General features: G+C 37.1%; 1 protein-coding gene across 1 annotated transcript in view; it reads right to left on the reverse strand.

Annotated features, from left to right (window-relative positions):
- Positions 1 to 7,072: 7,072 nt before the first annotated feature.
- Positions 7,073 to 22,830, reverse strand: part of ARHGAP42 (Rho GTPase activating protein 42) — a 146,280-nt gene continuing 130,522 nt past the window's right edge. The window contains exons 18-24 of the mRNA XM_030451701.1: positions 20,102 to 20,261; positions 17,466 to 17,610; positions 15,343 to 15,723; positions 13,487 to 13,643; positions 12,322 to 12,384; positions 7,431 to 7,510; positions 7,073 to 7,192 (exon numbers count right to left, since the gene is read on the reverse strand). Coding sequence (XP_030307561.1) covers positions 7,104 to 7,192; positions 7,431 to 7,510; positions 12,322 to 12,384; positions 13,487 to 13,643; positions 15,343 to 15,723; positions 17,466 to 17,610; positions 20,102 to 20,261 — 1,075 coding nt within the window. The 3' untranslated portion in view covers positions 7,073 to 7,103. The remainder of the gene's footprint in view (positions 7,193 to 7,430; positions 7,511 to 12,321; positions 12,385 to 13,486; positions 13,644 to 15,342; positions 15,724 to 17,465; positions 17,611 to 20,101; positions 20,262 to 22,830) is intronic.

Below are 22,830 nucleotides of genomic sequence, written 5' to 3' on the forward strand. Positions count from 1 at the left end.
AGGAAATAAGGATATATTTGCATCACCAGATGACCAGGACCCAGCACAAATTGTTCACACTTAAATCTCTCTGAGGTCTTCTCCTTTCTACATGCTTCAGATTATCCCTGGCAGGTGCCATCAGAGTCCCCAGATGCAGATTTTTTGTTTTGTTTTTTTTTAGATTTTCACCTCAGATGGGCTTCCTGCGTCTTTTGTGATAACTCAGGACTCACAGGCATCACCGCTTCCACAGCCTGTTTCCAGTGCTTTGTGCTCAGCACAGGCACACTGAAACCCTAATCTTTGTTATCTTCTTGTGAGGTCCTTGCAATCAGCATTTGTTTCATTCTAAGAACCAGTTGTATCCTGAGCAGCAGTTAATTTATTTGGAGGAACACTGCAGAGGTTGAGCAGCTCAGGTTTCTTACCTTTCTTCCGCCTGGGTTTGTGAATTGTCCTCTGAAATGTTTCTCATGGGGCTTCTCACCGGGCAGCTCTCTCACCTCCTCATGCAGTCTGACACGAGCACATGGTCACCTCTGACTATGGAGCCTTCAAATATTCTTGGTTAGAGCCCGTGGCTCTTCCTCTGGGACACACTGTACACCCTCCATCCCCCCCTGTCCCCAAGGCCACCTCCCTGCCTCAGCCCCTTGCCCGCTGGTGGCACCGAGCTCGTGGCCATCGTGGCCTGAAGTGTGGCATTCCAAATCTCATTTCGAAAATACCCACAATCTGGTAAGCTGTATGTTTCCCTCTGAATGTGTCTTTTTTTTGTAAGAAGAGAAAAGCAATGACCATCAAAAAAATAAATTGCTGATGTTTTTCATTCAGGCAGGACTCTAATCTCTACTAAGGGCACCCGAGAGCCATTAACAGTAATTTTAAATGAAATACACCTGTGCTAAGTCTAACTAACCAGCTCCTCAATTATACTGGCAGAAAGATGTATTCCAATTACCAAAGTACTTTCAAGTGAATTAAGACTCCTTTCTGTACCGCCTGTGGAGGTCACTCAGTGTTCCCATGAATCTCTGCATGTTTACATTAAAAAGCACACCATGATCTTTGGCAAAGGCACTTGCTCTAGGCTAGTTCAGCTTTTGAGCTTGTTGCCATAAATACAATAGAAAAGCAGCCAACCATTGCGAGAGAAGCCAAGAATAAATTTCAATTCTTTCTTGTCCTATCAGTGATTAATCCAAATTAAACAGGAAAAGCTTTATAAATGTGAAATAAAATGTTCAAAGACAAAAGTGCAGACACCTTATTTCCCATATTTAATAAGCATAGTGTTGGTGTTAGAAAGTCAGGTAGGTTTTGAAGGACTCAGTCATGCCCAGTTCACAAGGAAAGGTTTCCAGCTGGGACCTGAACTGACTTTGCAGCCTGTCAGGCTACATCCATGCCATTTCCTTGGGTCATTTCTCCTCTTTGTGAGCACTGGGGGCTGCACCCCCCTCTCTGGCATCAGGCCCTGGGCTGGGCACTGCAGGGGCTCCGTGCCACTGTGCCTCACACTGGTGTTTGTTTGATACCAGAACTGCTCCACAAGTCAGCTCCTCTACAGTCCATGCTGTTGCCTTGTCAAGCAATAAAGCTTATAGGTCAGGAAATCCACAAACAGATGAGAATTATGGGAGATGCCTTAATGCAGCCAAATAATAAAGTCCCTCTTCACTCTTCCTGGTAAGAAACACAGGTGGTGTCTCATCCCTTGGGATTGCTTAACGTGAGCCACAATGTCCTCTATGTAAAGCATCCTTGTGGCTGAAACTTCAGTGAAAAATGCAGGAATGGATGGAAGAAGCACAAAAGTGTTACTTGGAAAAAAAAAAAAAAAGCTAAACCCCAGCCCAAGTTTAAAAATAATAAAGAAATTGGTTTGTGTGGAAAAGCTTTTTTATTTTGAAAAAAACATTTTTTGGCATTTTTGAAACACACTGTGAAGTACAACATAGATTTATGTTTGCGAGTCAGCCTATGCATGTCATGCCAGTTATTTACATGTAGATATATACAGAGTGCAGATAATTATTGAAACCACACTACAAAATAAACAAAGAGTTCAATAAGATAATTTAGTAGCATCTTATTAAATACAATTAGTTATTGATTGCATATATTTTCCTATTAAAATACCATATAGTATCTAAAGTAACCCCTATAAACTCTAATACCTCCAAAACTGTCATAAATATGATTGAAAATGGAAACTATCCATGTGTCCTATTCAGCTGCTTTGCACTTTGCTATAGCAGAAACTCTTGTAGGGCTGAGGTCATGGTGCTACCTCTGGTGCCAGAACTTTAGTGACAATTCCCAGTAGAACACTTACAAAAAGCTCAGATGCAGAACAGCTTTCAGCTGAGACATCCAAGGGCTGAATTCTGTATGCTTAAAATAGCAAGGATAATCCAATGGCTTATTAAACACTGCCACATACAGGAGAAGAAAAACAATGCTATGATCTTTAGTGACTGAATTACAACATGGTATTAGTAACTGTTTGGACACCAAGCAACTTACTAAAACAAAACAAATTCCCAAAGCCTGTCCAAAACTTTACCCAAAAAAAGAGACCTCCCAACTTGTACTGGAAGGGGCTGACCACCAGCCTGACTTTCACAGGAGCAGCACCTGGAGGGGCCTCAGCAGCAGCTGTCAGGGCTGCACGACCACAAAGAACAAGGCTGAACTTTACCTATGGTTTGATTATGGCAACTGAATGATTCAGATGGGGCACTCTGCTGAAAAATGTGAAGCTGTATCTTGTTACCCCACTGACAGAATTTTTCATTTACTTTTGGGGGGCTTCTGACCAGCAGACACTCATTATAAACGGCCCCAGGTCTGTCTTTGACTAAGGTTTTGTAAGTTTCCAATGGTGGGGAAGATGCACCCCAGTAAGGAGCATGCACTCCCCTACTGGGATTTCTCTGGCTGCTCAATCCAAAATTGCACAAACTGCTACCTTAGGAAATGAACAATGTGTTGTAGTTTATTTATTCTTATGCAACCTTATTAAGTAGAAAATAGACCAGTGGAGAAATGTAACACAAAGTATCCAATTTCTGCCAAACAATGTTTTTGTTTGTTTTGTTGTTGGTTTAATTACTGCTGTAAACTGACAAATTCTGCAACTTTTCTTCTCCTAGCATTGCCTTCTTGTGGGCACATTACAATTCAATCCAATTACAGGCAACGAATAGAGATTAGTACCAGAGAATATATAAAAGGAAAATAAGTTACTATCCTAGTATAGCACTGGTTGGTAAATATGTGCATAGTTTTTTTCAGAAATAATTGAACAATGAACTTTGCAGATTAGTTAGGGACATAATTCATAGCTACGGTTTAATTTAAGAGTTAGATAGAACTCTAAATGCCAAAATATGGCCAGGACATTTTAATACTGAACTCTTAGGAATTACACAAAAAATATTTTTAAATCTTAATCATCATTAATAAAAAGTGTGAATATAAAATATTAATATACTTTACATATTTATCATAAAATATATCAGTCCTTCAAACTATTAATTTGGTTCACGTTGTGTTGCAACATTTATTATAGTTTAATAAAGACGTAACATGACAAATTACATAAATTGTGGATACAGACATTATCTCCACAAGACAAATAGCAATAACAACGTGTCATCTACCTTGAGTTCTACAGTGATATTTGGAAAAAAAACCTGCTGCATCCTTTTAGGAAGGATAATAATAATTACAAAAATTGCGCAACCTCTGCTTGTAGATTACTCTGACTTTCATAAAAACCAGTAAATGACTACTATGAACTAATTTAGTTCAGCCTGCCTAATTTTCTAGTAAGGCACTATCAAGATGATATATCTTCATTTAAATGCTAAATAGATTTCTGATCCTAAGCAATTATCAGAAGGAGGCTTTGGTCAGGCCTGAGGGTATCATCATCAGACAAGCTTTGGTGCTGTCTTCTCTCCCATTTCAGTCTTTGAACACCTAATTACTGAGCTTTAAAGTTCACTGTGCAGCTTCTTGTGGAGAGAACCTCCCTCCTGGAAAGTCAGGGAAGAGTTGGGGCATCCACAACCCAGCAGTGAGATCATACATAAAACACTTCTTATGTATCACAGAAGAGAGGAACAGAAAACCCATAATATATTTCAAAAATTGAAAACCCTACTCATCACACCAAGAGTGTTTAACTGTAATTAATAATGGGAATAACCTTTTTTATTCACATGGAAGTGGCATTTTAAAGCTCAGCTACTTATGTGAAAGTCATGGCTGATTCAGAAGAAGGGCCTGAAAAAAGTGCCAAGTCTTACAGAGGAAAAATATAGATTTGTTTTGTGAGCAGCAGAATGAATGGCATCTGGCTTCCTATGGAGGAAGTTGTCTTCTGCAATCAGGTTTGTCTAATGTGAGATGAATGCATGGGAATCAACAGAACATCTCTCCTTTACAGGGTTCCTCCAGATCTTCTACAACCTTTCCCTCAGCACTCACAAACTTCACTTACATAATCTGTAACAGAACTTGCAAAATTCTTGATAAAATTTTAATTACTTTAGCACCTTTGATGCAAGCTCTGGCTTGCACTCAAATCAGCTGGTTTCAAACTGCAATAGTGAAGAAGACCCAGACATATAGCCAGGCTGTAGGATTACTTAAGGTTAGTTTTTTCCCCCTTCTTTTTGAATCAGGCTACAGCAAAGCAAGTAAGAGCATTTTTCATGTCACTGTTTCTCAAGAATTTCACAATTCAGTTCTCCCAACGAGTTATAAGACATTAAAGGATGTTCAGCAAAGGTCTGTTTGCCACTGACCCCAGTGCAATAGATAAAAGGAATAGGGTTTTATTTTTCCCCAGACCACTGCATTTCTCTGCCTGTGTGAAATGTGTTCAGGGCCTTGAGCCTCTCTTAAAAGCTCTAACTCCCTTTCTGCTCCTTTTTGCCTCCAGCAGCACTCCTGGGAAGGTCACCAAAAGTAAACCTTTCAACATTCTGCAGTTGTTGGATTCTGAAAAGAGCAAACACACAACAAAAACCACGTTGACCTTCACAGGGAAGTGGCAGTTTCAGGCATAGCTCACATGAAGAAATTTTGTCTTGCCTTAAAAATAAGAAAGGTTCAATCTGATAAGAGCTTCAATTCCTTTCACATCTGCTCTGGACAAATTAGATAAGCACATATCACTGCCTGTGACAATGTCTGGAACAATCCTTCATCACAATGTGAATACAGTCTAGTCTTAAGGTGGAGTGAAACATGGGTTGGGACACAAATGGCACTCTTTAAAGTGAAGAAAGAACCCTATCACTAATGCAAGAGGTCTGGCCTCAACTCCCTGTAGTCAGGCTCGCCCACAGCCCCCCCAAACAAATGATAGATCATTTTTGGGAGGATGCTTTTACAGCCTCTTTCCTTCCCTGATCAGCACGCGAATCTTTAATTAGCAAGAAGGATCCTGCAGGCTTTACTCACTGGCCAGAATTCCAGCACAGAATTCCTCAGCAGAAATCAGGCACATGCCTATATGTAAAGAAGGTTCTGATGTGCTGCTCTATGCTGGCAATGTATCTTGTTTCCTAACTTAAACAAGAAAAAGGCTATGGAAAGTAAAAATAGAAGCAATTAAAATATTACTGATGGTTTTAGTCCCAACAGTTCTTTCTTAAACTTTCTGGAAGTAGTGTACAACTTAGAAATCAATGCAAGATCTGTATATTGAGTTCTGTTACTGAAGAAAGAAGTAAGCCTTGATAGGTCTATGAAACAGGGAATTCTTTCTGTAGGACTGTTACTGTTGCTGAACTTTTTATATGGATCTTAAATCTCTTGGTTTTCAATTGGGCATGGCAAGCTGCCAAGGAAGCAGTGCATGTTATCCCTCAAGGTGTGCAAGAAAGATGCTCAGATCCAGAAAGCTGCTGTTGGGGGTTTTCTGTGTTAAGGCTTTTGGGTGGTTTTTTCTTAGTTTGTTTTTATTTGTTTTTGGTTTTGGTTTTTTTCAATTCTACCAGGAGCACTCAGTGGGTCTTTACAAAACCTTTGAAAGGCTGGGCTTTTCAATTCTGTGGAAGGGGGAAAAATCTTAGTCAAATACTTTGGCATATGTCAGAAGAACTAATACTAAATAGTTTTATTGGTACATGGAGTTTTCAGCATTCATAACTTATAAAATTAGCTAATTCACAGGCCATTTGTCTTTTTTGCAATGGAAAAAAGTTGGAAAATGACTCAGTTACAATTTATCTCAGGTTTCAAAATACACTATTGTTTTCCAATGCCCGCTTCTCATTACTAATAATCATCCAAAATTCAGCATCTTCTTGTTTTCTACAGGTGTTGCTCTGAGACACACTGAGATTATCATCCAGATGATGGGTATTAAAGAAATAAAAGTTGTTAATATTATCTATATTGATACAGAAAGGAGGAAATAAATCTAAGAAGTATTTGAATGAAACATTCATTAAACATATCACATTTTGAATGAGGTCTTAAAGCTCAGGCAGTGTATGAACTGATTTCCCTGTCAGTTACATAAATTCTATAACATTGTAATCTCAATGTCTAGCAGAAGGTTAAACTTCTGATTGATGGAAAAACTCATTTCTCATTTGAAATGATTAGGACTAATTTTAGAGCCCCGTTTTCTAAGGGAGAATGTGGATCACAACAGAAGCATTACTTATGAAAGAAATTACAATTTTTTTTTTTAATATTAAAAGCCACAGATTGGAAGAAACATCATAGAGCGCATTGACTCTAAATTTCACACTTCTGTGAGCAACATCCTAGGACCTGAAGGTCTGCAGCTAAATGGCAACTTTCTGATTTTATTGCTGTAGTGTTCCTTACCCATAAAAGAAGAACAGAACAACCTTTTGCAAACAATGGAAGTTATTTAAACAGAGTACCGTCCTCAGCACAGAAACTGTTAACTGTTTCATTACATTCTGTTCTGCTGCTGGAGCTGTGTAACCTGCAGCTGCAGCATCTGAAGGAAAATCGACCACTCAGCTAACGGGCTGAGCCCGTATCTGTGTCAGATAAAAATCACAGTGCTTATTATTTGTTACCATGGATACCATGAAGATATTGCTGTCCACTAAAGATTACTAGAGGAAGACAACGTAATTTTCAGGAACAAGTCCTGTTTTGCCTTCGTAAGTTGCTTTTAGCCAGCCTGGTTCCACTGATGGATACACTACAAAAAAAAAAAAAAAAAAAATCAAAACCCAAAATAAACATATTTACAATAAATTAAAGCTTTTTAAAAATCCTATATATTATTTATTTAGACAGTATTTATTCAAGTGCAATCGAAAAATCAGGACAACCCATGAGAACTGAAAATGGGATTGCGTTCTGTTATTTTATGGATATAGATCAGTTTTTTAATACTTTTTTTTTATTGTAAAAAGAGAATCTAAAGCATATCTTACCATTGGAAAATATTGCCCCCTGTGGGAAAGACAGCTCATGACTATGCTCAGCCTTACAGGAATACATGGCTTTTGCTTGTCTGAAAGGCAAAAAATACAGACTTGCAGTGAATAAGATAATGAGGAAAAATGTACAAAGTAATGAAATTAAAGGCTGGGAAGAGTAGGAATAATCAGTTGCACAAATACAGGTTGATAATAACTAGTTAGACAGTCGTTCAGAGTAGAATTATAGCAGACTAAACTTTAAGCTCACTGGAGTTAACATGCATGCCATTGCAGAAAAGAGACCAATGTCTTACTCAGAGATTTAAAAATTACAGCTTTTAAAAGGATTCTTTCATTCTATTTGAAGTTGTCATTCAAATGAGCACTAAACTGACCATATTGCTTGAAGCAAGTGATGGACTGCCTGGAGACAATTGAATAAAAAAAGCTCTGGAAGCACAATGTGTAAGAAAATCTGGTTGATGAGTTTACAGAAGAAAATAATACATTGAACATAAATATTAGACAAAAATGGATAAATCTGTTCTCCAGGTTGACTGCAAAGAAAGACTTAAATAGATCTAAATTGTAGCAAGGAAGATTTAAATTCATTGTCTGGGGTGGGTGTCAGCTTCAGCCACCTAAATTTAGATGTCTGTAGAAAAACCTAGATGCCTTGCTTCACAGCTCCTCCAGGCATGGTTTCTGCCATGGTTGATGCCTACTTGAGAGTGTAACAAATGGCTCACCAGGTTCCACTGCCTGTAGTGAAACCATCAATGAAATATGTCAGGTATTAAATAATACCTGACATAAAGACACCTACAAGTACACAGCTCAGTTGTCTCTTAATCTGTAGTTGAAAAACTCTTCTATTAGTTAAAGAGTTGGCAAATCTTTGAACTGAAGAATTCCCACTGCTAAAATTAATTTAAAAAAACAACCAAAAACCCAAAACCCCAACAAATTAAAAAAGTCCCTACACATGTATCAGCAAAAAAAGCTGGTTAGACATATGATGGTTCTATTCCAGAGAAGGAGGACAGATTAAGTCACCATATGGGTTCTAGCACTATGACTCTGCAAAATATGAAGGGTTGAACACACACAAAGATGGAAATTAGGAGTTCTCTCTAGATTCCTGTGCTTTACCTAATACCTTTGCTTTAATTTATATTCTGGAAGCAATTTTTATTGGAAAAACACATACCAAAAGAATATGAACTTGTAGATTATTTCACCTTTTTTATGAAATTATGGGGCGTTCCTAATTCAGCATTTTGTCTATTGAGGATTTGTCTCAATGACCCAGTATGTGGTTTTGGCTGGAATGGACCTTAAAGATCATCTAGTTCCAACCCCCCTGCATGGGTTTTTCTTTTTTTTTTTTTCTTTTTTTTTTCTTTTTTTTTTTGAGCTATGAAAATGGACATTCTTATAGTGTTGATGTTCTCCTTAAAAAAAAGGTTGCTTGTTAAAAAGTATGTGATAACATCATTATCATCTGTTAAAATGATATTTTTAACACATCTATTACTATGCTCTCTTAAGATGATGCTAATTATCTGAGAAGAATGTTGTTTACCCAAAAAAGCCCAATAAACAAACAAACTTTAGGAAACTGTACCCACATTTCCTGGACATTCCCACTATAATGGATAGAGAAAAAATGCATTATCCCTTTCTCTACTTCTTGTTATATTTGTTCTGAGCCCGTAATGATGAACATATACTAGCAGTCAAAGGGTTAGTACTTATTAGATCATAAATTATTTTGCTTGACTACACACAGTCAGCAACACCCAAGGTCTTTTTATTATTACTATTACTATCACTATCACTATTACTTCTATAAATAACCTTTAAAACTGTGCTGATGACCAAATGCATTTTCAGTCTAGCAAGACAAAGACAGAAGCCAGAAGAGGAATGAATGAAAAAACACATGAACCTCAGATGACTCATGAGTTAATATTATCTTACAGGAAGAAGAGAAGTTTATGACTCTTGGAGGTGGCAGAGTTATATCCAGGCTTGACTGAGTAGGAAATATTGGTCTAGACTGCATGAGGCATCCAGGTGTTTAAGAGAATGCAAAATATATCATGAAGATAAAGACAGAAGAATGACTAGGAAATGATATTTAATCATATGGCTGGGTGAGGAGAATGGGCTGACAGAGCTTCAGACTGTCAGCCTGCTTTTAGTAAAGTTCCAGCCCAGCACCTGGAGATCCTGCCAAGATCCAAGCCTGAGCTGTTTGCTGTCACTGATTTTTATAGGTATTATTTTCTAATGAAAATCCTTCTTTGTGTGAGAAACTTATTGGTTTTCTATGTCTAAATGAAAGTCAAGAAAACACAGAGACAGGGATTACCTGTTGGTGCATATTTGCACAGAAGCTGTAATAAAGAGATCTCAGGCCTTACTAAGACTGTTGGCCAATTGCAATATTTGTGAAAGCAGTAGGAAAACTCCTTTGACTCTTTCAAGTGCATACTGAATTAGCAATAAGGATTGGTCTCAGTGTACACAGTATCTTAACACCACTATCTGAGAGGTGGATGATTAATGAACTTGAAGTCAGGAGGGAAGGAATGAGGAGACTGAGAAGTCCAAGTAATTGTGGAATTAGAAGAAGAAAGCACAGGTTGGTCAGGGCATAAATATTTGGTCTTCCCTGCTCAATCCTAAAATATGTACTGTGGCCTCTCATGCTCTTTCTGACTGAAAGAAATCTGTTCAGTCTTATAGTCCTAAGAGGGCATGTACTCATGACAAGGTGAGAGAACAGCCAGGTCAAAAAATGTCCCAGCATTAAAAAAAAAAAACCCACAAAAGACACATGCACCCACTCATATTGGAGATACCACATTATATGAAGTCAGAATGCAGGGCTGCAAAGACTACTTGGAAGAAGGAACTAAAACCAGACCACAGTGGTAGTAAAGCATCAAGTACAAAATTATCTGCTGAAATACATGATGGATGATGTGAAACTGCAAAGCCATATAGGTGCTTCTGATCTTTGTACTGTACAAATGACAACAGGCAATAGATCCTTCAAGTAAGAATGAAGCTGCTTAGATACTATAATGCATGGCTATGCAGTAGCCAAACATCTCAAACCTGGTTATTTTTAGCAGGGTAAATTACCCCTGCACAGAGTTCAAAACTGTCTTGATCTGGATATTTCTGATATCAGCTTAAAAACAGGGTCCCTGTCTTATACTCTGTTCTGCATATATTCATTAGATAGTAGAATTACGAACTCAAGGCCTTTCCACTGGGTGAATAAAGACGTAACTATCATGATTTCTAGACAGTTCAGAGCAAAAAACAGATTATGTAAATTCATAAGTTAGCCTTCATGCTCATAACATGCATGAGAAATAAACAAAAGCTGGCTCTGGATTGAAAAATATTATTCAGACATGAGCAGGACTGCAAGAACAGCTGAGTTACTTCTTTTCTCTTCCTCATTCTTTCTGCTGACCCTTTGTTTTCCTTTCTCCTTGTTACTGTTGCTCTTCTGCTTGCCTAGGAAGGCTGAAGTAGAGCAGCTAATAAGGCTTTCAACTTTTTTGGCTTTGTTATCTGCTCTCCATCTCCATTATCAAACTGCCACATTTTTCCTTTGTCAGAGTTTTGCTTCTTACTTGCTTTTTATCTACAGATACATGTGGCACAGGCTCTGAGGGGAGCATTTATAAGAAAGGAGCAATACAAAATAAGGACCAGTGGTGGAGCTGAAATGAGGCAGGAATGGCACAAGAGTGCTCACTCTCAGCTTAGGGCACTGGCTTAAGGACATCCCAGTTTCCTCATTTATACATTTCTTCCTTAAATCAATGCCCTGTTGTTTTCATCTCCCTTTCCTCCCTGTCATCCTCTTTTTTGGTCACCTTACAGTGACCTTGATTCATGTAAGCTGCTTCCCTCAAACACAATCAGTGGGCCTTTGCAGGTCAGCTTTACATTTCTACACCCCCGCTAATCTGTCAGAGAGGACACCCATATTCTATCAGAGATCTCAGCACACGTTGGCATCTTCATTTACAGCTGTGCTCCTTTAGGTTACTACTTTTGGATTAATGGATAAACATTTTTATATTTTTCCTAGTAATCTTGACAGTTCCTACTATCAGTGATTAAAGGAATGGACAAAAAAATATGCTCTGGCTTGAAGAACTTGAAATGCAAGGACGTGGAAAGACAGACGTTTTCCCACAGCCATTTATTTGGCTATCTGTCTTAGCCTATTAAAGATGGGCTGGTTAGTAATATATGGAAGACACTGCTTCATATACAAGCACTTACCAGAGCATTCTGACTTAATATAAGAATGACTGAAATGCACTCCATAAGTTCACGCAATTGTAAATAAAATAAAACTTGCTGCACACTACCAAGAAGAAAGGGGAAGAGTTTCTCCAAACAGACACTGGGGTATGGAAGGTGTGATGGTAAAGACAAGAATCCTCATCAAGTTAGTCCTGAACTATCCAAAGCAGCAGTTACTTAGGATTTGCTACCACAAAGCAGCATGTTTGCTACTCTGCTGAAAGCACATATATACAAACAAGTGTATGGAATAACTACAGCATCCTCATCCTAACTTAACTCCTGTTAATTTACTCTTGTAGCTGTGTCCTTAATCAGATCACTGACCTGAGCACCTCTCACTGCAATTTCTCCAGGTGACAGATAAGCTGCTATTCATCCTCTATTAGATTTAGTTTCCTTCTGGAGCAAGGATGAATTTATTAACTACAAAAAATTTTGCATGCCACATGATGCTATGCAAAAGGCACAGAACAAAGTTCCAACACTTCTATTTCAATCTTGAAGCCAGCACAACAGAAAAGATTTTACAGATTGTTAAACTCTGTGGAGCACTTACCGTCCTGAAGAAACTTGTTTAAGTGAACCAGCACTTTCAAACAACTGGGCTCTTGCAGCCACTCTGAAAATAAAGCACCAACTTGCTTTATACTTTGCTCATTAATAGAACATGCAAATTAGCTTAACTTTTAATCATCTCGAAGACATGGACACATTTTTAAAAACTGTTTTAATTATTAACTCAGAGAAACAGAAAAATTTAAAAGCTGAATTTAACTCCCTGTTCAGCAGAATTCTTAAGGAGATAACTTCACCTAAGGGGAGGCCTCACTTCCACATGCTCCAGTGCCTTGTTGAGTCAGCAAGGGAAATCTCAACTCCTGGTATTTAGAATTCTGTTCATGGATGGCCAATAGATCTATGGGAAATGCTTTTACTGCCAGATTGTCACTAATGGGCTGGAACTGAGCTGTGAACTATTTTCTGTCCATTTTTCACAATGTGAAAAAACTACAGTGATTCCTTTAAAAAGTGGAGAGGCTGAAGAGAGTCCTGCAGTATTTGGAGAAGTTCCTGGTGCTCTGCAGTCTTGTTCATGAGGACAGGAAAATTCTAGCAAAGATCTTCTGACTATCAAGACTGTGCTAAAAGCATTAAGAAACATTGCTAACCCAAAACTCCATAAGCTAAATTATAACTTCTATTGCGTAGAATTCTTCTCCTTTCAACATAAACCCTCTCCCCCCAAAAAAGCCTAAACAAAGGTAACAACTATTTAACATGCAGCAACTGAAGAAATTTCCAAGCAGAAGGCTTTTTTAATTATTTTTTTCCTTTCTCCAGTTTTGGATTTAAACTAAGTACAATATGAAGATCTGACATAACAGCAAGGACAGTAAGTGGCATTTATGCTCCTTCAAACAGTGAATTCCAGAAGAACCAGAGATAATACTGACTGCTTTTCAAAGACACATTTCTTAATTATAGACCTTATCTGTAGTCTAATCAAGTCAATGGGAGTCTTTCAACTGACTTAACAGATTTTGTGCCATGTCTCCTTTGTTTCCAACTTCAATGAAACTAGATAAATAATTCACAAATACAGAAATATTCAAATCAAGTTTTAATGGATGCTTTTAAAATTAATTATGTAGCTCCCTGGATCACTTTTTAGTTGACAATGCTGTCACAACACTAATCTCCAAAGGGCCCTGAGGACTTACACAGATCCTGGTCTTTGATAGCCATTACTTGATGCAGTATCTAATCTTAATCTCCTGCACATTTTTGGAGGCAAATCAGGGTTTGGTAGAGCCTTTGATGTCTCTTTGGTATCTGTTGAAGATAAGCTCTGTATAGATCCACTGCAGCTTTTGTTACCTAAAGAAAACAACCACATTGTAGGGAACATTAAAGCTAATTTTATGTTATTTTCACAACATGTATAACATGCAAAGCAAAGGTTTTGTTATTGTTGTGTGTTTTTTTGGTTTTTTTTAGAGGCAAAACAGTTACAGACAGTACTTACTAAGACAGAGAAGAAACAGCCTTTCAAGCAGAAAGCCAGGAGAAAAAGACCAACAGCAAGAATGAAGAAATGAAGAAATGACAGTAAAACTGTGAAGGCTAAAAAATTACACTGTACTTAAATGGCTAAAGAGTACATTCACAAAACAAAAACCCCAGCATTTTATAAAGTAGTGCACTGAATGGAACTGTAGAAAAAAAATCATGTTGGAAGTGATCCCAAGAGGTCATCTAGTCCAAATTCCTGCTCAAAGCAGCATCCACCATGAAATACGACCACATTAATTTATAAGAATTAATATTTCAGTATCCACAGCAGCTTCATGCAGTTGAAAAAAATACTAAAAGAATTGCTACTGTAAATTGATAAAACAAATCCATAGCTGTACAAACTGTATTGCAGACACACAAAAAGTCCTTTTAATGAATACAAGGTATAACCACATGTCTTTTAAGCTGACCTGCCTGCAGACTGCTTTGCATATATATTCTGCAAGAGAATAACTGCTTCTGTGGTCCTTTATTTCCAAGAATAACAGATCCTTAAAACCTGCCATAATATAAAGAAATCCCCAAATTTATACTATTAATATTGTTATTCTATAGTATTGGTCTATATATTTGGGGGTTGGACTCAATGATCTTTAAGGCTCCTTCTGATCCAAACCATTTATGATTCTATGACATTATAAATGTTAATGACAATTATTATTCTACATTATTACTGTTAACTCTTCATTCATATACAGAAATCTTAGAAAAAATCTTGTATACACCATGGAGACCGAGGAGAGATAATTTCACTACATTTTTAGGACTTTACAGACAAACACCCTACCTGTGCTTGCACTATTTATACTACTGAAAGCTCATTGGCAAACTCAGCACTTGCACTTAGTCCACTGGACCTCACTGTTGCAGTGCCAGCTGTTAATCTTCAGAACCCAAAATCCAGTCCTAATTCAACTAAAGACACTGACTGTAAAACCCACAACTAAAAAAAAACCACAACAAACCACCAAAAAACCCTGCAAAAAACCCCCGACTTTTCTTTCAATTTCTTATTTCAGTCAATTGAAGAGATGCAGTTGTCAAAAAATAAAACCAAAAAAACCCAACACCAAAACCCAGGCAGATTGACAAAGAGTGACAAAACACTTACTTACTAGATATGTTAAGCTTAGTGCTTTTATATTTAAATGCTAGTTTTGATCATTATCAATCATGTTGCATCAAATCATTCCCTTGATACAGTGATAAATCATAGCTACTAACTTTTCTTATAAACCAGAAATCTCTAACAGTGGTCTAGGTGAGGCACAGCATGATACTCAAGATTCTGAGGAACCCTGATGGCTTTTAATCTGTGTGAACTGTACAATTAATAGACATGGGAAATATGTCAAAAGCAGATTGAAAACTGATAGAACATGCCACAAAATTTAAAAAATCAAATATAAAAGATTAATGGGTATCATTAGCTGTCAGATGCAGCTCTCATTTTCTGATGTTCACAGTAAACATGGTGGTCCTAAAAGACCTTGAAAATTACCTTCAGCTGATGGAATTGATCTGAGGGAAGAGGCAGAAGACCTTTTCAACCCAGACAGACTGTAAGAACTCTTTTTGGTAAGGTCTGTTGGTGGAAAGTTGTGCTCTGGTCCAGTGACAGAAGCTACACTTTGGCAGTCTGACTCCACATCTGTTTTGGTTGCATCCTCCTTCGATGAGGATTCTGGGCTTGTAGTCCAGAGGCCTAAACTCTTCTGGCCATTAGAAGATGGGGCGGAGGCAATCCATGGAATCCCTCCTGATTTCTCCCTGGGTTGTGAGGGTGCACATTTGGTACTGCTGTTCTGCTCAGAGGAGTGAGAGGAGAGAGATTCAATGCTGCCCATAGGAGTGCTGTCTGGGCTGCTGCTGTAGGAGTCACCTAGGGGAAAGGGCAGAGAGGGAAACAAACAAACAAAAGGTCACCTTTTCTAATCATGTGCATTTCTTTCATGCCACCTTTAGCACCTTGTACTTCACTTGTCATCAAATTCCTTAATCTGTGGTTTCAGAGGAAGTGATTCTTAAGACAAAGTATCTACTGAGTGACTAAAAACACATATTCTTATCTTTAACCTGTAAGAGCTGCATTTTGTGGACATTTCTTTAGAGATGATGAGCACAATGGGCTACCAGCTAAAGTATTTTGTGTAAAAGTTTGTATTTTCCAATAAATGTCTGCAATATAAATATCCCTATGAAACTGAACAGTCAGAATGCTGCGATATCTTTGTGCTGAGCATCTTGACAGATTTCCATTAGAAGGCAAATGTGATACTTGTCACATTTGTGTTCATTAGTGCATGATTGCATTGTCTGCAAGCACAAGAATTAAATTTTACTTTGATTACCAAGCTGCAGAGGATTTGCAGTGTAAGACTAAACCTACAGTCTATCTATAGATAACCCATTTTCAATATTGTCAAAGCTATCACAAAATTTCTATCCTGCAGAGGGACAACTCATTCTTTACAACTTGAAGGTCTGATGAATTTCTATTATTAGACTGATATTACAGAAATTTCCCTACCTACAGAGCAATCTTTGCACCGAACTTATTTCCCATAATTGTTGGCAACAAAAAGTAGAAATATCCTAATGAAATTATCTGATGATACACAGGTAGGGACACTGATAAGAACTGAAGAATGACTGGCCTATAATACAGTGAGGGCTGAATTATCTTCAAAACTGGATTCAGAATAGCAAGTCATACATTAGTGTATACCAGGCTTTGTTCCCAAAAGTTTGGAGATGTAATTCACAAATTTCACAAGAAGCAAAGAATCTAAATTCTTCAACCACACAGTAGTTGTAAGATGCCAACATGATACAGCTCCTTTTGTCTCCATGTTTCAATAACATTGGCAACAAGTGACAGCAACCACTCATGGTAACACAGATAAGGTCACAAATACCAGTGCCTTCTATAGTGGATCTGACAGCAGTAATGTCACTGGTTAAACAATCTGAAATACTTTACCCATTTCTGGCCAGAATTCTGGCATTCCAGCTTAGATTGTCCCCCATCTTGCCTCTTCACAGACTATTAGCCCCTTGAAAATTGCAACATAAGCCTAAATTTCTCAAATTAAGAGCTTATTTATATTTTGGAAAAACTAAGAAGTTTCAATAGTTTTGGCAACCTAGGCAGTGGCTCACTTTGAATCAATGACCCCAGTTTCGTGCATGTGAAATAAACCAAGTCATGATTTTGATCTGACCCTGACTAAATCACATTTATTACATGAAGAGAGGAAAGATTCTACTTACAGTTTGCCAATCCTAACAATTATCTTACAAGAAAATGAGGTGAACTGCATATAATGATCTCCTTATTTTCAAAGCAGACTACATTTAGATTAGAATATGAAGTCTACATAAAAGACTTTTGAACACTGTATGCAATACAAGACTTGCCTAAACCAGAACATCCTTCCCCATATGAGAGCAGCCAGAGATGCAGACGCTCAGCAGTGAGGCTGTGACTCACTGAAGTTAAAAAGCTGACAACTCCCCATCTGTAACACTTGTAACTATTGGGATACAACACCTACTGGATATTATTCAGGAAACTTACAAGACATAAAAAGGAAGAGAATGAGTCAACAAGGACAAACTTACTGTCAGGATCTGCTAGACATGGTGTGTATCTTCCTTTGGGTTTACGTGAACCTGTGGAGAGACAGATTGCTCTTGTCCTTCTTGAACCTGACCGGGACTGAGGTTGGGGAAGAGGAATATTGGGGTCTGGTGCAGTGTGAAATATCTGCATGAATTAAAAAAAAAAAAAGGAAAATGACATAAACATTAGAAGTACTCTTACACTTCCACTACTTACTAGACTATTTCTTTTCCTCACCACTGCACCTGAAATTAATGCTGTAATACTGTAACATTACAAAAGAGTAAATTCACAGCATAACAAATTCTAATGCTCTGCATGAGGATGCATAAATTCTCTGCTGATCTCATTTTACATTCCAAGAATCAGAATATTGAGTGGTACTTAAATTTTATATCAATTATATACAAATACTTAATTTTTTTTCTACCCCTTGCTAAGTGCATAACAGTCTAAATTGTGAAACATGTAATAGGTGCTTACAACTAACTCCTGCCCAAGAAGTAATGATTTTTTTCAATTCTGAAAAGATTTATTTCTTTGTATTCACGTGAAAGCTATTGTATATTACAGTAATTTGTTAGAGTCATAACTGACTACAATCCATTTTTTATTTCATAAAACTACTTTATTATGTCAAACATGTCAAGTTTGATGAAGAATATTTTCATGTTTGAAGCATCTCCTGATTTTGATTCTTTATGTATCACTGGTCAATTTTGCACTTCATTACTGTGTTAAAGAAAAGTAAAACTTTTTGGTTATTTGACTACTACAACCTGAAACATGTACACAAGGGGTTCCAAAGAACTCTGTGCTGTTTAGCATGGTAAGCTTGCCAGCAAAGACTACAGAAAGTTCAGTAATTTGGATACTTTCATTTGTATCACCTATTCTGCAATATCCAAGACATATTCAGTAGAGACCTTGAAAGACCTTCTGGGATGCTTCTAGTAAAATTATAATTGCCTTGGAGAATGACCAAAGCAGAAAATTTAACAAAAAACGTGCATGTTTTTCCTCCATATCTCCTTTCTCATCTACTCCTCCTAGTATACTGCAAGCTCTACTGAGTATTTTTTATGGTGTGCAGTAGGAGAAAATGGAATGGAGAAGAGGTTTTACAGCCAAAGATTGTCTATTCAGTCAAGCTAATTAAGGAATCAGAAGTGTCCAATCTTCATAGTGTAGAGAGGACCAAATGTCAAGTTCAATACTATGCAACTCCAAAATACATCTCTACAAGGATTCCTGGATCAACTCTCAATAGGGCACTCCCAGAAGAGGATGAAGTGAACTATGAAAAGATCCCTCAATGCCACTGAGAGAAGTGGAATAAAGCAAATAAATCTGTATAGTAGAAAATACTTTTATGGATATCTTGAGATGCTCTTGAACTACATTAATGTGGTACTGGGCATTCACGAGTAGTACGTAAATCTAAAAACATGTCTGTAGACAGAGAAACAGAAAAGGGTTTATTTTAGTTGTGTAGCTATGGTCTTTGTATTAAATAAGTTTGTAATTTTCTGGAGGGGAAAGTTAGTGTTTGAAACATATATGTTTTGGAGTTACAGGCAAGGATATCAGTATCATACCAATTGTGAGGTGTCCTTGTGAAGTATAACAAGTAGTACTGTCAGTACTTACTGACCAACCAGTGCAGGGAACTGCCCCTTAGCTAAGTAACATGAAATGAAGAAAGCCCAAAGTTTGTTTTGTTTTGTTTTGTTTTTTCAGTTTGTTTTAGTAGTTACCAGAGAAAGTGATCTATATCAACAAAAGATCCCAAAAATAAAATTTCTTTTGATGACCAGGTAAAGGAGGTCTTCATTGTTTTTCTAAATTCTGAAATCAAATAGTTGAAAGTAAAATAAAACCTGAGGAGACTTTCCAGTGAAGCTGACACCTGCAATGCTAGTGACTGAAAGGAGGTAGATTTAATGACCTTTCCTTCTCAGATCCTGAAACAGTTCTTACTCTATGTTCCAGGAAAGAGTCTGAGATGGATCTTTGCACTCACTAGTGTCTTTGGGGAAAACAAAATAAACCTGGCAGTCAGAGACATGCCTATCTTCAAAGTGGAAGAAGTACCTGGAGAAATTTATGTTTTGAGTATTGAAAAGCTTTTAAATCACAAATGCAACGGGCTTAAAACCTGGAAATAGGAATAAACTTGATCTAAGACACATTCTTTTGAAAAATGAGGGGTTATGCTAGGAATCCACTATTAAAAGAGGAAGTGAAGGATGGTTGGGGTTTCATAGCTTGTATGAGTGAACTGATGCTGAGTGAACCTTCACACACAGCTATCATGACAGACAAAGGAGCTGCAAGCAAAACTACGACCTTCTTATTCTATTTCTAGATGTAAGAAGGACAGCAATCTTCAGAAAGCACCTGAAGACTCAGAGCAACTCCTTCAAAAAATGACAGGTTAAGCCTTGGATCTGAACCTTGCAGAGCCACAAAAGACTTGCTAGGAATACAGATGCATAGCATGGGGTGGTTAGAAAGCATTCTTTATGCCAATGACCTTCTACAAGTGCTGGTTTTCTTAAGATCTTAAGGATAGTAATGAAAATGAGACCTCAGTTCCACTTTATCACAAAACAGTCAGATAATGTCTTTCTACCTTTTCATAATGTTCTATCAGAATTTCCACGACGATATTCTGAAACTTAATGTTCATCATAGCAGCCACGGTTTCTTCTTGGGCTCTCATCAGAGTTGGTCCAAAGATAACACCAAGGTTGGATACAGTCATTAGATTTTGCTGACTGTGTAACGATACCCTTTAAATGAACACAAACAACATGCAATTAAATAGTTATGCTAAATTACAACTCCAGCAGGCAAAAATCTGTAAAGAGTATTTCTTTAAAAAGATACCAAGTCTCCCCTTTGAAAACCTTTCACTTTTACTACAGTCAAAATGCACAGTACAACTACTGTTTTTCCATTAAGAGTCTCATCCTGCAATAACTTAATGGATACGGAGCATGTCTTCCTAGAGTATGTAAGTTCCTGATGTAATTAGCAGGGAACAGTAACTATCTTCGAAGGTCTCCACAGAGAAATTCAGACCACCTAAAGTTTAGGAGCCTTAGGCTAGGTAGATCTCTCTCTCCAATGATTATACAGAACTTGATTATTTGATGTTGAATGGACTGAGAAGACAATGATAAAATGGAGGTCAACCATATGCCTTAGCTTTCATGTAAAGAAAAGAAATGTATTTACTGAAAACACTTACACTGCAATGTAAGCTTTACTGTACCGAAAACACCAGAACAATGTGGTCTATTAAATAATTGTTTCTGTGGTATAGATAACAGTAGATGATCAGAATGAGATATGTTGACTTTAAAATACATTAACTTTTTGCTTCTGTATATGGTGTTATTACTGTAACTTTTCTGTAATTTTTCTAAGTGTAGAACTTACAAAATTAGTTTTGCCAACAGTTTATCAGGCAGTAAAATGAAAACCATCAACCAGAAATCCCCAGTGCTCCTTTTCTTTCCTTATGAATGAGATTTGCCAAAAAATAATCGTATCATCATAAATCCTTCAAAATAACTGCCAGTGATTCCCCAGTCCCAGTTTTCCTATTGACTCATGTCTGAGAAATATCATGCTAAGTAAAGACTGTTAAGTGCCTTAATGCTTAATATTACTGAATCTGCTATGAAATAGTTATTGAGACTCTTGTTTACATTTTCCTCTTCCTTTTCAATGCTATCTGGTACCATTGTCAAGCTTCACATTTTTAGACATTTCCTACGTAACTGAAATAACCCTTGTACTTTTTAAAATTACAAAACAGTAAAATCTATAAAAACCTGGAAAATTTGAAGATAGAAGCAAACTTTATCTTCTGGTTTTCTCTGACAGCATGCATTTATCAGGTTTATAAAGACATCTGCTACATTTTCCTCCCAATAGTATTCTCACATAGCTTGATATATTCTTTTTAAGTTATGCAAGCCTAGGAAAATGATCTATCTGATGTCAGAGTTTGGTAGCAAATAACACATATACAGTCCTCTTACAAAGATTAAAAGGGCATTAACAGAAAGACTATGGGATTTGTCCAAAGGCTGCTGTGGAATTTTGTTAAGATTAGGAGTTTGGACTCACCCATCACCCTTTCTCTCAGTCTCACTGTTGAGTAGGCACTAGTGTACACAGAGTAAGTAAGCTGTACAATTACTTCTGTAATGTAATACTCCCTATTTAGAATAGTAATGTTACAGCAGCCCATTTCCATCAAAAGACAGGAGAAATATGTGAAAGTGATTTGTATAGGACATGACAGGATTATAAACTACAGGAAAAAAAATGTTTATCTTCTTACAGGTTTCTTATATTGCTTCATTAAGTTATGCAAAAAACATTTCCCAAAATTTTACTTTAGACAAATGCACCAGCAGATATTCCTATTTGGAAGTCAAATAATGAAAATTACTACCTTGTTAAAGTACATATTTAGACAATTATCTTAATCCAATTTTCTCTGTAATAGATCTTATGCTTGGCTTAGGTGACTAAGGGATGTTTGGGAAGTCCACTAATATTCTAATTAAAGTGGAATTCTGAATTACCCAGCTTTAGGTTTGTTAGAAAAACCTTAAAAAAATAAGCCTTTGCAATGTCTGTCTCCTGTGTGCTGCAGAGTAAATGCAAAAGTCTCTTACAGAAACACAGTCTTACACTATAAGGCAGAAATCAGTATTTTTCCTGTGCTTGGGTGTCCTTGGTTACAATTTTGGTAGCTTGGTTAAAACAGGGAATTTAATAACATTGTAACCAGAAAGAACTTTCTAAAGAGCATTTCCAAACCTCAATTTCTTGCAAAAGAGAAAAAAAAACCCACAAAAAAGCAGGCTTATAAATGGGCCATTTTGATAAACAATTTGCCCTGAGCCATTCCTACTGTTGCTGGGCTACTGAATAGATAGAGGCCATGGTAATAATTTCAGGTAGTTGTAAGGCATTAATTATGGCCTTAAAATCTCTCTCTTTGGTATACCAGCAGTAAATTTTTCATAGTGCCAGACTGCAGACTCTTGATTATCAACCTTTGGAAAGTAGGGTGTTATTACATCATTCCAAGAATGGTTTATTCTTTAATGTAGTGAGGTAATTTGACTAAGAAGGTTTAAAAAGAAAAAATGAGTTGCCTATCTGAAGTAACACCAAACTTTCCATGTCTGTCTAGCTGCTGAGTTTATACTTATGCAGCATCACCTCTCTGCAAGGTGTTTTTCAGGATTTTCTGGGTTGGTTTCTTTGTTTGTTTTTAGTATGACCTACATCCCACAACATCTAGATAATATTTAATTTTGAACAGTGACACAT

This window comes from Calypte anna, chromosome 1 (genome assembly GCF_003957555.1).
Source record: "Calypte anna isolate BGI_N300 chromosome 1, bCalAnn1_v1.p, whole genome shotgun sequence".
NCBI classification, from domain to species: Eukaryota; Metazoa; Chordata; class Aves; order Apodiformes; family Trochilidae; genus Calypte; species Calypte anna.